Source organism: Ostrea edulis, chromosome 4 (genome assembly GCF_947568905.1).
Source record: "Ostrea edulis chromosome 4, xbOstEdul1.1, whole genome shotgun sequence".
Taxonomy (NCBI): domain Eukaryota; kingdom Metazoa; phylum Mollusca; class Bivalvia; order Ostreida; family Ostreidae; genus Ostrea; species Ostrea edulis.
Window position 1 is genome coordinate 2,052,895 of NC_079167.1, and position 17,060 is coordinate 2,069,954.

At 35.8% G+C, this 17,060-nt stretch overlaps 1 protein-coding gene across 1 annotated transcript; it reads right to left on the reverse strand.

The window, feature by feature from the left end:
• Positions 1-9,291: 9,291 nt before the first annotated feature.
• On the reverse strand, positions 9,292-16,071 carry LOC125668816 (uncharacterized). The gene is made up of 4 exons (XM_048903251.2): positions 15,857-16,071; positions 11,761-11,879; positions 9,581-9,732; positions 9,292-9,388 (listed from the first exon to the last, which is right to left on the reverse strand). The coding sequence occupies exons 1-3, from the start codon at positions 15,996-15,998 to the stop codon at positions 9,586-9,588; spliced, it is 408 nt and encodes a 135-aa protein (XP_048759208.1). The 5' UTR covers positions 15,999-16,071; the 3' UTR covers positions 9,292-9,388; positions 9,581-9,585.
• Between the last annotated feature and the right edge of the window lie 989 nt (positions 16,072-17,060).

Genomic DNA, 17,060 nt, shown 5'->3' on the forward strand with positions numbered 1-17,060 from the left:
TGGGTGCTAGTAACTGCAATAACGTAGTCCTCACCAATTGTTAACATTCTGGCGTTTTAGGCTGAAGACTACAATTCCAAAAGGTTTATTCCACGGTACAACTGAGATTCACAACCCTCCCTCCTTTGCTACATTCTCGAAAAGTTACAAATCACTCATCAAAACTCAATTAAAGCGCTCCAACAATCGAACAAATAATTCATATTCAAATATTTTTTCTCTGATGTCCACTTTGCAGTCTGAAATATCAACGCCATATTGTTTACTGATAATGGTTAGTTTTTTAAATTTTTTTTTGGGGGGGGGGGGGGGGTTAAGTGCTAAATCAATTATTCGAAAGTTTTACTCATAGTAATGCAGTATGGAAGAGATGTTGACAAACATAAAAAAAATATTCAGATCATTTAATAAGTTAAAGCAATACAATCTGTAACTGACGGCAAATGAATTGAAAAACAAAAGAACAAATATCTAACATATTTGTGATTGAATATATATATAACTTCATAGAATCAGGGTGAATCTGAAGCAATAAACCCGTGAAATCAGCAGAAAATGTCGATTCATGAATCATTGCCATCGTGTTGGTAATTCCTGCTCGTAATTGGCCTCGGATGTGATATTCGCGGGGAAAAATGCGAAAGAGAGGCGTTGATTTGAAACAATTTAACATGCCAATTTTATAGAAAATTCACTATCAAAATTTCATTTCAGTGATACATTTCCGTAATTATTACTTTCTTACACTTATAGTACTTCTTGTCATTCGTGTTCAACGATGTAATATTTTAAACAAAAGAAACGTGACCTCGGTCTCAGCAACCCGATTATGTTCGGCAATCATCGTTCCCATGTCCATGTATACGACGCAATGGCGGTATATACGAAACGCTCATTGTAGGTATGATCTCAAACAATATTCCCTTATTCATTTTTCTAAAGTTTTCTTCAGATGTTGGGGATCATATCAGTTATACCGATAGGTGTTATTTGGTGCTTAATTGGATAGTTGAAAATCCAGTCAGTTACAGCTTTAACATTTATTTGCTCAACGTATTTCATCTTTTCATATAATTTTCAAGCATAACTTTCGGTATATCATGTTTGAACTGATATGATTAAAAATTCCAACAAGTGGAAAAACATGTTGCGATATTTTCTGTTCTTTTGATTTAAAAAAAAAAAAAATGTTAGTACATTGAATAAAAATCAAAAAGTTCACCTTGTTTACGTTTATGTAACTGTAAACCGTTAGTTCGTTTCCCCAAAAGTACACAGTACCTGGGTTATACATGTAACTTAGCTGTACAAAAATGGACATCCGTAAATTTTCCCGTCCTGGTTTCCATGGAAAGGGACATGACCTTTCAATCTAATGAACTTTTAATCCACTTCACCAAGGTATATTCAGTAACAAGTTTGGTTGAAACTGGAAATTTAGTTCATAAGAAGAATTAGACTACTAGTATATGGCAATTTTACGACGATGCTGACGACGACAACAGCAACGATGGTGGGAAAATTTTACCCCAAAAACCCACTTAATTGTGAGCAAAAACTGGAATTATCATTTTATTTCAAAAACGACAATGACAATTTAGTGTAAAGAACATTGAAATGTAAGAATCATTAAAGAAGAAAAAAAACGTAATCATAAGTAACGTTTAAAATTAAATCACCTTTTTTAAGTCTTTATATTTATCAAAATAATCATGAAAATTCTAGATTTTATGTCATGGTTAGATTTCCACTTAGTGTCAAAACCTATTATATATCTCACAAGGTCATATATTTGCCGATTATTTCCGAAATGAAGAAAACAATTTATAGTACACCACAATCACCACTGACATATTGAAATGCAGACATCTTGCAAACTTTTCTTAAAATTTTGAAGTTTAATTCGTTTGTATGTAGAAACAATGTCAGGAACATTGATTCATTGCAAATTTTAATTAATTTTGTGTTTACTTAATGTTTACAAACACACTTTTTTCAACTGTGAGATTTATTTTAACCACTATTTCACTATTTTAACCACTATTTCAATCATGGTTAATAAATTTATTCCGCAGTTAACAGCCAATGCCCCTTTAAGTATTCATTGACGCGTTGGTCGTGTTTTACCACGATCGCTGTACCAGTCTCTGTAATTGAATGGATTTATCACAAAGAGATAACTATGGACAGAAAAAAAATATCAGAACATATTGAAAAGCACAAAACACATATAACAGAATATAAACAACAACAAAAGTGTCGTACAATTTCACTTGCGATACCGAAGATTTTAGGAGCTATCCCCTTTTTATCACAAATCATATATCTTGGTTGTAATTGCAAATAACCACTTGGAATTCTCATCAAAGTTTGAAACTAAGACATCAATACAATACTGAGAAAAGTTAAGATACCAAAATTATACTATGAAGTAGTTAAGTTTTATAAAATTAGGTTTAGTAACAATACTATCTTAGATGCTGCCATAAGGCAGTGATACCCGCACGCAAGGCGTTAACTTCTATATATACTCTCCGTCGTACTTGTGTAACCAGCAAAGATGTCACAATAGTTACCATATAACATGCCCTATACCATTCATATTTTTACTGCATACTAGTATGTCAAGATGTCACAATAGTTACCACATAACATACCCTATGCCATTCATATTTTTACTGCATATGTCAAGATGCATTGGGTGTTGAGCAAGTGCCCCAGGGTCAATTCCCAACCCCCATCATTTTTTTATTGTTCAGATATCTTTAAAATGGTCATCCCAACATAACACAGTGCACTGAGCACCAAGTTTCAATTCGTCGTTTTCTCATCCCATTTGAATCTCAAAGTGAAAAGGAAATTTTAGAAAATTTATTTCACATTCATAGGATACCATCAATCTTCTCCAATAACTGCATAAAATGTAAGGGTTCTGGGAACCAGCCTTTTCTACATAAAAACGCCGTTTTTCAACTCCCAATTGGCCCCAGGGTGAAAATGAAATTTCTGAAACCTTATCGCACATCTAGAGGACACCACCAATCATTTTAATCCTAAAGAAGATTTGGCTATTGCGTAAAATGTACATGTATGACGAGTTCTAGAAACCAAGTTTTATCAGAAAAACATTGTTGTTTTTACCCCCATTTGGTCCCCAGAGTAAAATTGAAAATTTCGAAACATATCATGTTCCAAAGAAACATCACTGCACATCTACAGGATCACATTCCAAAATATTAATTGGTTACTTTACTGCACGAAAAAAAAATTAAGAGTTTGAGGATTGATTGATTGTATGTTGTTTTTAAAATATCCCTCTCGAGAATTGTTCACTCATATGGAGAAATTTCCAATGCCGCTGAATGGGCTTCAAATTTTGGTCTATGCTCGGCGCTTACAGCCATTGAGCAGTAAGGGTTCTTTAGCGTGCCACACCTACTGTAACACGGGACATCAGTTTTTAAGGTCACCTCCGTGGTCCTGAGACATTCACACCTGATGCCGAGCGTTTGGGGATGGAATTGTCACTAACTGTTTTAACGACTTCGGTTTGTCGCGGCCAGGATTCGAATCCTGACCTTTCGCATGCGGGCGAACGCTCTAGACCACTATGGTGGTGGAGTTTGAGGAAGAAGAAAGTGTGACAGACGAACGGACGGACCCCGAATTTTCTTTAGAAATGCGGATATAACTAGTTGTTTAAGCAATTCAAGTTCTTGATGAGAGTACAAAACTTTAGATAAGTGATGTCAAAAATACAGCTTTGTGTTTAAAAATGACGTATTCACCAACGATGAGAATATTCTAAAAATTTCAAGATCCAACAACCTGGACATAATAGAATGCACACCTTCGTGCCGTAACGCCAACAAGCAACACGGCGCGAAGGCGTGTTGCTTGTTGGCGCGAAGGCGCGTTGCTTGTCTGCGCGAAGGCGCGTTGCTTGTTGACGTGAGAGCGCGAAGGCTCGTTGGCGTGACGGCGTGTTGTGACTAACGCGCATTTACGCTTTTACAAATGGCCCTATCCGGACACCATACTATGTTCACCTGCATGTGCATTCGAGGTGAATATATATGTAATATTTTTCTTCGGGCTGTTTGTTTTACTTCCCATCGAGAATTTTTCACTCATATTGAGAGGTGACCAGCTCCAGGTAAAATACCACCAATTTATACCTATGTTTAGCGCTCAGGGCCGTAGTAGTGAGGGTTCTTTAACGTGCCAATGCCTGTTGCGTCACGGGACCTCCGTTTTTAAGGTCATATCCGAAAGACCCTTGATTCTCACTTCTAAATGCCGACCGTTTGGCGAAGGAACATTCACTACCCATGTTTATGTCTTAGGATTCACGAGTGGGGCTAGAACTCGCGACCTACCGGTTACAAAGCGAACGTTCTAATACTGAGCGACCGCGATTGGGGATTTCAAAGTTCCGTTGACTATCTGGTTGAATTATAGTAACATCGGACCCGATCTAAAGATGGCCTATCCTATATTGTTTGGCAAGTTCTACATGTTCTATTTACCGGTTTTATTGTTTTGAAATATTCAGTCATATAACAAAACATCCCGTCTCTTTCCACTTGGTCTTGCAGAAATCATTTTCGATGTTTTAGACTAATCAGTCATATAATAAAACAATTATTGACATTTCCACGGTCAATACAAGACTCTAGCTACCCTCGAAGAATATACATGCATCTACTACGTATACGGAGTAAGCAATAAATTCCAAAGCAAGCCCCCCCACCCCCCCACCCCCCCCAATGGCCAGGCTCAGTGAATATTGTACCTCTCAGGTAGCTAAAGCATATTGATGTCAATATCAAATTGTATATCATGATAATTTATCAGAATACATTATTTGCTCATCAGATGTAAAGAAAAAATAATTTAATGCTTATATTTCTATTTTCTCCATAAAATGCTTTAAAACTGAAATTTACTGCTTCCTCCGTACATGTATGTGAATTTTACAGAACAGCAACTGCTGGCGATGGCGGTTCTGTAACGTTAAGTTCCCGTTTTCTTCGTTGTATGACGGGGGGCGGGGACGAGAATATTCAGTTTGTTTGTTTCTTTTTTTTTCTTTTTTCTTTTTAGAGGGGGGGGGGGGGTTAGATACAAAGCTTGTAATGTAATTTAATGAGAAAAATACAGAGGGGTGTAAATTTCTTACTTTACTAAAAGTTTCAATTTCAATGGGAATGAAAAGCAGAATATGATGGCCAGAAAAAAATCTATATAATTGCTATCTGGCGTGCGTCAAATGCCAACGATCCCGAGATCCTTAGTTTGTTTTTCTATGCTTATAAAGTTGGGTTATCGAAGTAGTTTTAATGCAAAGATAATTTCAGATTTGCAAATGATTGACAAAGCACAGAACTTGACAATCTCCGATAACTATCTGATTGGGTTGGAGGAGATGACATAGACCTAATTGATTAAGATTACCAATATTCACTCACTTTCATGAAAAAGTGTTTAATTAGGCGCCATAAAACCCCGAGTGCCACTATGTTGCAAATGACGCACGGAAATATACGTCCATTAGAGGAAGCATTACACCATTTTACTTTGCCAGTTCATTTTCATATACTTCAGACACGGAAAATATGGGTTGGCTACGACGAAAGCTATTCTACTCCCGACATGCAGATCATAGGGCCACAGAATGTGATACAATATATCATTTAATATATACCTTTAATTACATCAGTTTTAGAAAGCGTATGTGCGTAAGCAACATTATCGCAATGTATTTTTCACTTTCAACCCTATGTATCAAAAGCCTCAGTTCAACAAAATTCATTTTCCTCACGATAAGCTTCAACCAGGCATGTAAAGACACGGGAGTGAAGTACATCAACCTCTCCCCTATCCCCTCCCTTCCCTTTTACCCCATAGTAAAGAAGTACATCCACCTCCTCCTTATTTCTCCCTCCTCCCTTCCTCTTACTTCACCTCATTCCATCACTAATCTTTCTTTATCATACACGTGGTATATTCTTTATAGAGAAGCGAGATAGTAATATAGCATATCATGCAGTGTAGAGTACAGGTACTAAAAGTTGAAACACCTTGTAGAAATTTACCTGGAACTCATCAGGAAAATATAGACCAATAGCGGCATGTAAAACTAGTTTTATACCGCACAGCCTTACAGGTGAAATTCTTGTACATATACTTTGTTTTATCATTCTAGAACATATATACCATCAACATTTTAAAGTTGGCACTCATTCGAAAAGTTTGGGTCATTTGTATCGTCCGAAACCCTATTGCACTCCAAAGATAAGTATAAGAAAGTGTATGGAGCGCCAAGTAAACTCAAATAATTGAAGATATCTTTAATTATTTGAAGATATCATCAATTCATCTGATGCGCGCAACAGCCCAGTTAGAGATCTCTTCAAATCATAAATGATTTCTTCAATCCATGAATTATTGCGCGCATTAAAGTAATTCCACCCTCCTGTGATGTCATCAGATTTTGCAAAATCAATGATTTATTTAGATTTATGCGTGATAGGAACATAAATTTTGTTGGAGTCTTTTCCGATAGTTATTGTAAAAAATCTTGTTAAAAATAAACTATTTTAAAAGTTTAAGTTATAGATGAATATTGAATTAATGATACGTTTCAAAATATTGAATCTAAGGGCAATAACTCTGTTTCTATTGATTTCTTTATCAAGTCTATTATGCGATAGATTTCCTTTATTTTTTACAGACATTTTGTATATTTTTGTGAAGATACAATTTCATGAAATTGTTATGAATGCTATTATATCGTCATAACCAGTTTGTATGAAATTTTGATAACGCTGTTTAAGGAAAATTGCAATTTTCTGACGGTGATATATGATTCTGTTTATGTACGTCTCGTATCTTAAAAAGTGTGATGACCTATGTATTTTATTTGATAATTTGTTAGTTTTAACTCTAATGAATGGAAATAAATACATTTTTCAAACTTGTATCAGATAAAACTGCGAGTATGGAGTTACCTTAATTGAATTGTTGATAGCATTAATCATTCTGCTGAATTGATGCGCATTATATTAGATTGTTGGTCTCTTCAAATGATTTGATGGTATCAACAATTGAATTGATGGACGCTTAATTGTAAATAATTAAAGGTATCTTCAATTGAATTAAAGAGATCATCAAATCTCCAAATTAAAGCAATATTGATACGTTCATAAATTGAATTGATGAGAGCAATAACTGAATTGATGCGCGCATCAAATCAATTGTTGCTTTTATCAATTCAATCGATGCGCGCATCAAATTAATTATTGCGCGCAATTGATGAGAGAAATACTTGATTGCGCGCTTCAATTCAATTATAGCGCGCATTAATGAATTAATGATATCTTCAAATAATCAAAGATACAATGTATCCTTGATTGTTTTGAGTTTATATTAATTTCGCGCTCCTACTCCGAGTGGCATTGTTCCCGTGGGGATTCGGGTTGGAATAGGTCCTCAGCACTCAATGCTTGTCGTAGGAGGCAACTAAACGGGATGGTCCTTCGGATGAAATCGCAAAAATCGAGGTCCCGTGTCACATCAGGTGTGGCACGGGAAATATGCCTCCCTGCTCGAAGACCGTAAGCATCGAGCAAAGGCCTAAATTATGCAGCCCTTCACCGGCATGAGTGAAAAATTCTCGAGCGGGACGTTAAACACTATACAACTAACAACCGAGTGCCATAAATGCTTCTGCTTGCAAACAATCAAGATAAACTACTTCATACATAATCACGAGTAATGCAACATATCTGCAGAAGAAATGATTCGCAATATCTTTGAACATAAATTTTACATACAATTAAAAACCTTCCAACTATTTTAAGAGTGGAACTATTTTCAACAGCATAATCTCATATCGTGTCATAAGATAAATAGGATCGTTCTAAGAAAGTCGTTATTCAAATTCTTTCTCTTTTTCTTTCTCTCAAAGAAAACACAACTCGGTTTCTACCACATGACTCAGAGATCAACATACACACGTACACGACATAAAACTGACAGTTTTAGCAATTTTGTGAACTTAAAATACATGATCAGATTGTTAAAGTGAATAATCTTGAAATTTTCTTTTTGATGAATAGACCACACGACTACTCGACATGGTGATCAGAGGTAGCAGGAGTGAAGCGAGGACCTTCGTGTCCACGTGATCTGCAGTTGTCTACGCTCCTAGACAGCAAATCACAAATGATGACAGCTTATTGTTGTTCTTCAAAAGCTTTAAAATGTCGCTTAAAGTGAAAATATTTGATTCAGAAGTGTTTTGATGCCAACAAATCATTGCATCAAAATGTTCAAAGCTGAGGTGAAGACACGGCGATTTTCCTGATTTATCCATTTGTTTCTCAAGGAATGCAAATTATTTTACTATAGTAAAACTATAGATCACCAAGAGCCTGAATCGCTTACCTGGATTGATTATACATAAATGGGCCAAGGGGATCTACCTACATATTACCGTAAAACAAATGGAATAATTATAACAGACAAGCCTGAAGATACTCTCTGTAACCCCCATCCTTTTTTTGTTTTGTGTTATGGACTTGTTCGAAAACCACTTCAGAATCCAGATATAAAAAAAAATTCTACAGTGTAAGTGAACCGAATTATTTTTAATAGTGATTTTGATTTGATTTGATGTTTTCCGCCACACTCAACAATTTTTCAGTTATATGGTGGTGCCCAGTTTTTGTTGGTGGAAGAGAGAACCCAGATACAATGCACCTGGGAAGAGACCACCGACCTTCCGAAAGTATTTTAATAGTGAATTGCATATTATGTATATATATTCCATTTCAGTAATACTGGTACAGTAGTTACGCTCCGTACGACACCGCTAATACCACGTGTTCTTAAAGATTTTGAAACATTATGCCCCTATCCTAGGTATTTTTATTGCATTTTGTACCCGTTTTACGTGTATTTTGTCGTCCTATGTAGATCCCTCAGCAGGTACATTTGTATCATACACATATGTTGAACATATTACGCCAACAAACAACGACGGTGATGGAAATAACTCGCACGGACCTTCGGTACCAGTAAGCTAAAATGACGATCGTTGGTATCTATACCAGCGTCCTAAGTAGTGGAAGAATATTAAATTCAGTTCAAATATATTGAATAGAGATACAAAATATTCCTGCATAATTGGTTATATCTGGATATTTGATGAGATCTTCGCACTGACTCCCTTCCCGCAGGGGAAAGTTCGTCAAGTACGCAAGAATTCAGTAGAAAACACAATCGTGTGGTGTAAATGTTAACACATTTAATGCAGAAAGAAAACAGACGTATACATTTATCATCCCCACACACGCAATCCATTCAGACTGTACATAAAAACCTACAAAATAAAAAGATGCACTCTTAGTAAAACACCCTGTATGTTGAAAGATATCTTGATCATTTCATAAACATATCAAAATTCAATGGTTACATTTCAATACATTTGTTAATCTTTAAAAACATGTAATATAGATTTATCAACGTTCTAAAAATAATTTTCCATTCCACTTGTTTCCGGAGCCTGTGGTACCTTTGTCATTTGATGTTTTTGAGACTTTTGTATTTCATTGGATATCTAGACATGACTTTGTTGATTATAGGCGGTGGAACCTTTTGTCGTCCATCAAAACTTGTGGTAGGGTTTGCTACAAACTTATTAGCCTTCTTCATCCGCCCAACTTCCTGAAATCCAAAATAACTGCATTGTATAATTGAGACAGATGACTAGTATATCACATGTAATCAAAGGTTCTGATCCGCAACTCTCATCTTCAGCGGATCATAGCTAAGAGAGGAATAGTGATATCAAAACACCATGCCCCCGATCGTAGCCAAGTTCAAATGTGGTAAAAGTGACCTTGACCTTCGCCTCATGTATAACTTCCATCTTTTAGATCACCAAATACAAAGTATATTTTGTTTAGTTCAAAAGATTTGATAAAGGTTACAATTGTAAAGTTGCAGAAAATCAGTCACAGACAAAATAGACAAACACACCAAATATAATCTTCCATTTCTTCGCACTAAAATATTATTTATGTATTTATCTATATATTATACTAACTTATTTATGTAAAATATATATAAGAACAATGAGGGATATATCTACAATTGTTTTGAATGAGGAAGTGCAGCCTTATAGATAGTACTTCTAGCACTACCAAAAACAAAACACACACACACACAAGAGGGGGGGGGGGGGCTAAAATGGCACAACACACTGAACAATCTATTCCACCTATTCAACAAAAACCTGACTTTGCATGATTCTGCTAACAAAAAGACAAAGTAAAATATTTGCTAACTGTCTGATGAACTAACAAATCTAACATATAATATCCTTTCTCTAAACACATGTAACATTTTTACTAGTTTACATTTAAGAACGCCTACTTTCAATCTTCTTGGAAGCAAGCTGTCATTTCTATTTGGATTTTCTCTTCATTTGAGTTTTAATCCCATTTGATTTTTCAGGAATGGAAATTTATAACAATAAGAAAAAATTCAACTTTTCAAAGGCTATATATTTTTAAAGTTCCCCCAAGATATTAAAGAGAGGTGATAGATAGAAATAAAAATTTACAATTCATGACACAGGTGTGGCAGCTAGGTGATTACGTTCAGGTGTCAATGGATTAGATGCAGATCTGACAAGAATATCATCTCCAGGATTTACAAACTCTAATCATAGTTAATAAGTTGGAAACTTACAATATTTCTGAAATAAAAAGCTCTATCACTGTACATTAGCGGTACTGTAACAAAATACTCATCATACCAGCTGAGATTATACATTTAATACATTCAAGCAATTGGCAAATAGTTTGAAAGGGAAATCACCTGGCAATTGATGAAGTTTGCATTAAGTAAGATTCGCAACAACACAATACTGCAACCAATCTGTGTAGCTCAGGTAGACTGACAAGACAGATTTTGTTATGTTACTTATGAATTTAGTTACAGTCATGTCTAGTTTTTGTGGTGGCATGTAGATGAGAGTCAACGACTAACCCCAACTGAGGCATCTATGGCCCTATTAACAAAATATCTTACGACTAAGATAAAAATTTACATATACTGTAATTCCCTTATTTTTCATTTCTTGTAGACTTTCTTAATTAAAATGTAAAGTAGATCCATGGTTTATAAAACTTGATTACAAACTTACGACCTCGTGATCGGTATTTGATTATCAGACAGAATTATTTTTCAGCTTAGTCGTAAGATATTTTGTGATTAAGGGCCCAGACCCCAGGGTCATGAAAAAAATCTCAGGCTTCCATAAAAATCTGTATAACTTGTAAAAATCTGAAGACTTACATCAAAATCTGTATAACTTGTAAACCGGGTTAAAACGGCATCATAATCAAACAGTCAAATAGATTTATTATCAGAATGCTTTTTTAAATTGCGAATTTTAAAATGTTAATTTTTCAATTTACTATATACAATCTTGAAAACACCATGCAATTGCAAAGAATACAAAATTATCTAATTCAGAGTTAATTCAAACTTGAGTACATTGTATTCCTGCTTGCTTTGGGAGAATTTTATATCAACCATGCTTACAGTGACAGAAATACTTTTTGTCAAGGACACCAGATGTATCTACATTTTAAAATTTTAGCCACTGATCACTTGTTTGCTTCATATTAAGTGTGCCTGTTATCTGGAATCAGTCACTATCCGCTGCATGCAAGTAATACTTACTATTGCTTTTTTCATGCATGTGTTGTAGCTGAGGATTTCTTCCTCACAAGCTGATTGGTTAAGTGCTGCATTTGTCAGACAAGAAAGCATATTCTGCATCTGTTCATTACAATTCCCCTCTGTAAGCAAAGAAAGACAACTCCAACAACTAAATCAGACCAGTATGACAAAATCTTATATCAGGTGTATATGCTAAGTGATGATATATGTTGCCCATGCACATGACATGGTCTTTCACACTCTCTTTACAGAGAGTAATACTAATATACACACAAACAAGATGGGTTTGTGAAACATTATACACCTGCTGGCAACAAAGAAACAAATGAATGGTCTTAAACGGTTCAAGAGATGTTGTCTAGATTATATTTTTTTAAAAGTAGATGTATGCCAAACTCACAAGGTCAAAATCTTTGGTACCAAAAGAAAGGCCTTGTCACAAGGAATGGACAAATGTAATATGAGAACCATATCATTCACCATTGAAAAGTTGTGAGCAATGTTAAAGTTATGAAATTTGGGATAAACTTTAAAGTCAAAAGGTGAAAGATCATGGTAATGCATGAAAGTCTTGCCATAAAAAATCTATTTTCACACATGAAAACCCTACCTTAAACCCTTCAGGAGATATTGTCTAGATTACCTTTCATTCTTGTCACAAGAAATGTACATATAAAATATGAGAACCCTATCACTCACCATTCAAATGTTATGAGCAAGGTTAAAGGTTTACTTACAGTTTGAGAAGTTTAGGCCAAACATCAATGTCACTATGACAAAAATCATGGTTTCAAATGAAAGGTCTAATCATATGAAATATATATGTAATTATGTATGAACAAAATATAAAAGTATCTTTTCAAATAAATTTTTTCATACATTTTTTTCTGTTTTGATCTAGAATGAATTGCTTGATTACTCCTTGTTACATCTAATGCTATTGTTTACTGGATAGGCACCAATAGTCTATCAAATGCATGGGTTCTTGAAACTTGATTACATTGTCTTTATATGTAACCGCTTTTTGAGAAATTCCGCATCTGAATGATGATCAATGCAACAATGCAATTGTACAACTGGAAGCAAGTGTGTCACAATTTGCAACAGATTTCAATGTTGCACAAAGCACCATATCTTGCCTCGGAGCAGATATCAATAACTATGGTTCAACAAATGGTTGTCATCAATCAGGTAGACCACGCGTAGCGTCAGCAGCACAGAATCGCTTTATCTGATTGAGTCATCTTTAATAACAATTCACAACTGTCATCTGCCATTCCTAGGATTTGCCGAATATTGGATCAAACTATTTGCAATCGACAACAGGAAGCTGGGATTAAAACGCACAGACCTGTTAGCAATTTTCTAATTCAGCAACATCACTAGAACCAACTTCAATGGTCTCAGACTCATAGAGTATGGCTGCAGCAACGCTGGCAGACAGTTTGGTTCAGCGATGAATAACAACGAAGCAAAAACAATATGTCCCCAACACCAGAGCTGCCAACATTATGAAATGGAAAATAGTAAGGCGGGGATCCAGGGGCCGATGGCATTTTTGTAATGAATAAATATTAGCCCAAGCAATTTGAGGCACATTTTAAGCCCAAATCTAATGAATTTATATACTTATTTACAATTATATTCTTAAGCATTTACAACTGCAGAAGGTCAAGTAATTATTTTCTCCTGTTGATTTTCCATCTATATTTGGAACAGGTAAGAGACAATTTATTACTACTTTTGAAAGTTCTTCATCTATATACGTTAACCCAATCGGATACAACTTCATATCAGCATTACTTTCGTCAGTGGACACATTGTAAGATTTTCATACTACAAGGTCTTGATATTTTTTGACATGTCAGTTACAATAGCTGTAGTTTTAATGCATCCAGATCTGTATTTTTTGTCATATCAGAGTACGGAAACATCTTAGGAAACAGTTTCGACATGCGAATGCCATGCTAATTGGTATGATACATTCAATAACAGAGTTGTAAAGAGGCATTCCGCTCTAGTAACTGCAGAAAACTCAGATGCTTAAACGAAAACAAAGTCCATTTTCATAGATTGACGTTAACTCACAAATGCCTGTTCAGTAATGCTATTATTATGTTTTTAACAGCATGAATTTTCCCATCATAAGAAACGATGAAGTCTGTCAAACAGATTGTACACTTGCATACCAAATCCCCTTCTCTGATTTTGAAATGAATGGATATTTACTTGCATATTTTTTTTTTGAATTTCTGGCTCAATTGGGTTTTCTTCTTTGCGGGAGTAACATTGTTTATACTATTTCCGTTCCACTAACTCTTGCCTTGCATTCAGTTGCCATATTGTTTATTTGAAAGCATTCAAATGATCAAGATTATGTATATATTGACTATGCAAATAAACATAATAACGACTATCGACTTGTTTATTATCATAGTAAAAACCAAAGACGGACAGCATTGAAAATTTCGAAATGCCAAAAATTGGAAGATTTATTGTGAAATTGTAAGGTGTAATTTCGGCCCTAAAATTGTACGGCGTACGCCAAAATCATGAGGGTTGGCAGCTCAGCGACACTATGTGTTTAGGGACAAATCTCGAGTTTTAGTGTAAAGGCATGATGGAAGACTCAGAGTGCCATAGGCACCAAAAAGAACATTTTGCGAAAAATTGCATCCAGGAGGCTGAACAGTTTGGATGAGATAGTGTTATTTAATTTAAACAGTATTTTATTATGATAATTCATAATAGGATCGAACAGCAGGCACTGCCTATATAGGTCCTCTCTGTAGCAGTGATTGGGAAGGCCATGCGCCCTGCGCCATAGTCCCATTCAGGTGAAAATTGGCGCATTGAATTATCTAATCCATGCACCAAAGTGAGCATTCATTATTGATTGTAACTTACGGTGTTTTTTTTCTGTAGAAGTGAATTAGGTACGACTTACTTATTTTTTGTACATTCATTTTCAATTCCTATGTATTCTGATACACCGAATCCCATTGGTTGAAGCAATACAAATCAAAATAGATAACCAATAAACTATTTCCTCTTACACCACATCTCATCACGTCTTCTCATGCTTATCCAAGGACAGATATAGAAACGACAGAAAGTGGAAAAAAAACAACCAAATAATGAAAAAAACAAGAGACCGTCTTCAAATACCAATGCTGATAAAAGCAATTATACCGTTGAGAAGGGGACATTGAAACAAAGAAGAAAGATTTTCAAGAGCGGTGGAAAAGATCGTGGTCATGGTTCAGAGTTTCAATTAAAACAATAATGTTCCACTGCACATTTGCTATTTATTGAAAAATGGCCATTCAAAATATGTTGATGGCCCATTAAATCTGAAAATGGCCCATTGAAAACTTGAACCGTGGGGCCATAGTCCCATAGGCCATTTTGGCCTTCCTAATCACTGCCGTAGAAGGTTCAAGGTCATACAAACTTCAGAATATATGAATACAGTATTACACGGAGCTCAAACTTTCAGTGTCTACATGGTACAATCTGACCCTGACCTTTTTTTTTTTTTGGAGGGGGGGGGGGGGTTAATGTAGGCAGCAATATTCTATATTCTGGCTTTTGGCTGGGAAAACTTTTAATGCATTATCACAAGTAATATTAAAGTTTTGAGAGTTTGAAGCGAGCAATTGAGAATTTAATGACAGCTTGTTAGTTCCCTTTACTTACTCTAATTATACTAAATAACACAAGTTTGCTCAGATTGTGTCAAAATACTGTGCTTCATATATTGCTGGTGCAAACAGAAATTATGTATTTTTACAAACTATGATCTTTCCCCAATCGATTGAGACCTGGATTGTAAAACTTAATGTTCCTAAAATATAAAAAGAAGATGAATGGAAATTTAATGTACCGATTTTTTTTTAGAGAGTGTCAATTTTTGATGAGCCCCTTTGACATAATATGACAAAATCTGCTTATAATGCATTTGTACTACTATAATGGCACTTTATTAACTTGAGTTTATACCTTTGCACGTGGACTCTTCTTCGGAAACATTTCTACACTTTCACAGGAGTAGAAGATAATCAATACAACATTGCATTGCTTAATGATCACTCACCAAAGCCAGTGTAGTCTTTGTTTGCTATGCTATTCTTCAGAACAGGAACTCCAGCGAACCTAGCTTTCGGGGCTCGAGGAAGCTGTCCTTGTTTAACAAAGGGAGAGGGTCTTCTTAATAAAAACTGGGTTAAGAAAGGCATAGTAATAAGGATCACATTGAATTTAGTATCACATTGACTTTCACACGGATATGCAAGTGAGTCGCTAAATGAAGAAATTGTTACCGTAACATTACAATTTCCGGTTTTTGTGCAATTAACAGAGTATGATAGTTTTTCCTTTGTTTGCTTATTTCCCGCATTCTTGAACAACACGTACCACATGACTCTCTCTCTCTCTCTCTCTCTCTCTCTCATTTTTTTCTTTACTCATCCTTTTTGGGGAGTGGAAATGTGGATGCTTAGACATACAAGCATGCATGGTAGCTACGCCACTGAAAGTCGTTGCACTAAATGACCTAGATCTTGGATCAGCTCTCGCTGAAAGTCCAAGTCGCAACCCTGAAAATCTTTCTTTGACTCCGGTTCCATATAGGATTGCGTTCAGTCGATGCAAAAACGGCTTATATGCTAATATTGACAAATCTCTCGTGTTTCCTAGCAAAATGGAAAAAGGAACCGCGCCGAGTTTCCAGGATGTTGCTGTAATGATTTCCTTAGTGCTTTCACTGGACACAATGGAAGATTGAGATAGGAGAGCCACTTTGATGTTCTGTTCCCTGAACCGTACAGATTCCGACTGCCTAAGAGCTATGGCGTAACCGTCCCTGTTTCTATAAACGTCCTGTAAAAACAAGCCCCTTCTGGATAAAACAGTTCTTTGGCTAAATAATCACCTGACCTTATTAGGCGCGGGGGGGGGGGGGGGGGGGCTATCAAGTAGGCCGCCCAAAAGGATGCGTCGATAGCATCGTTCGTATTTAGCTTTTGGTGAATTAGGTGTAGATGAGCTGTCTCAAGAAGGTGTTGCTAAAACGCGGAACAGAACGAAAAACAGAACGGGTTTAAAGAATTAGAATGATTAATATAGCTACAATGTCATCGTCGGAAACCCACGGTCGGTCGCTCTACGTTTACCTACCGTGGGACACAAGGCCAGAATTTTCGCTGGAAGGTGTGTCTCGGCGTCTATATGCGATTGGTCGCTTTACTATTCCTTATTGCAACATTCAACCAATGAAAAAGCCCCTTATTTCCAGTCCT

Excerpts from the sequence above, each read along its gene's own strand:
- LOC125668816 (XM_048903251.2), bottom strand. The coding sequence starts at position 15,998 with ATGCCTTTCTTAACCCAGTTTTTATTAAGAAGACCCTCTCCCTTTGTT. Across the intron at positions 11,880-15,856 it reads CAAAGACTACACTGGCTTTG|AGGGGAATTGTAATGAACAG; the intron begins GTGAGTGATCAT and ends CTTTGCTTACAG. Across the intron at positions 9,733-11,760 it reads CATGCATGAAAAAAGCAATA|GAAGTTGGGCGGATGAAGAA; the intron begins GTAAGTATTACT and ends TTTGGATTTCAG.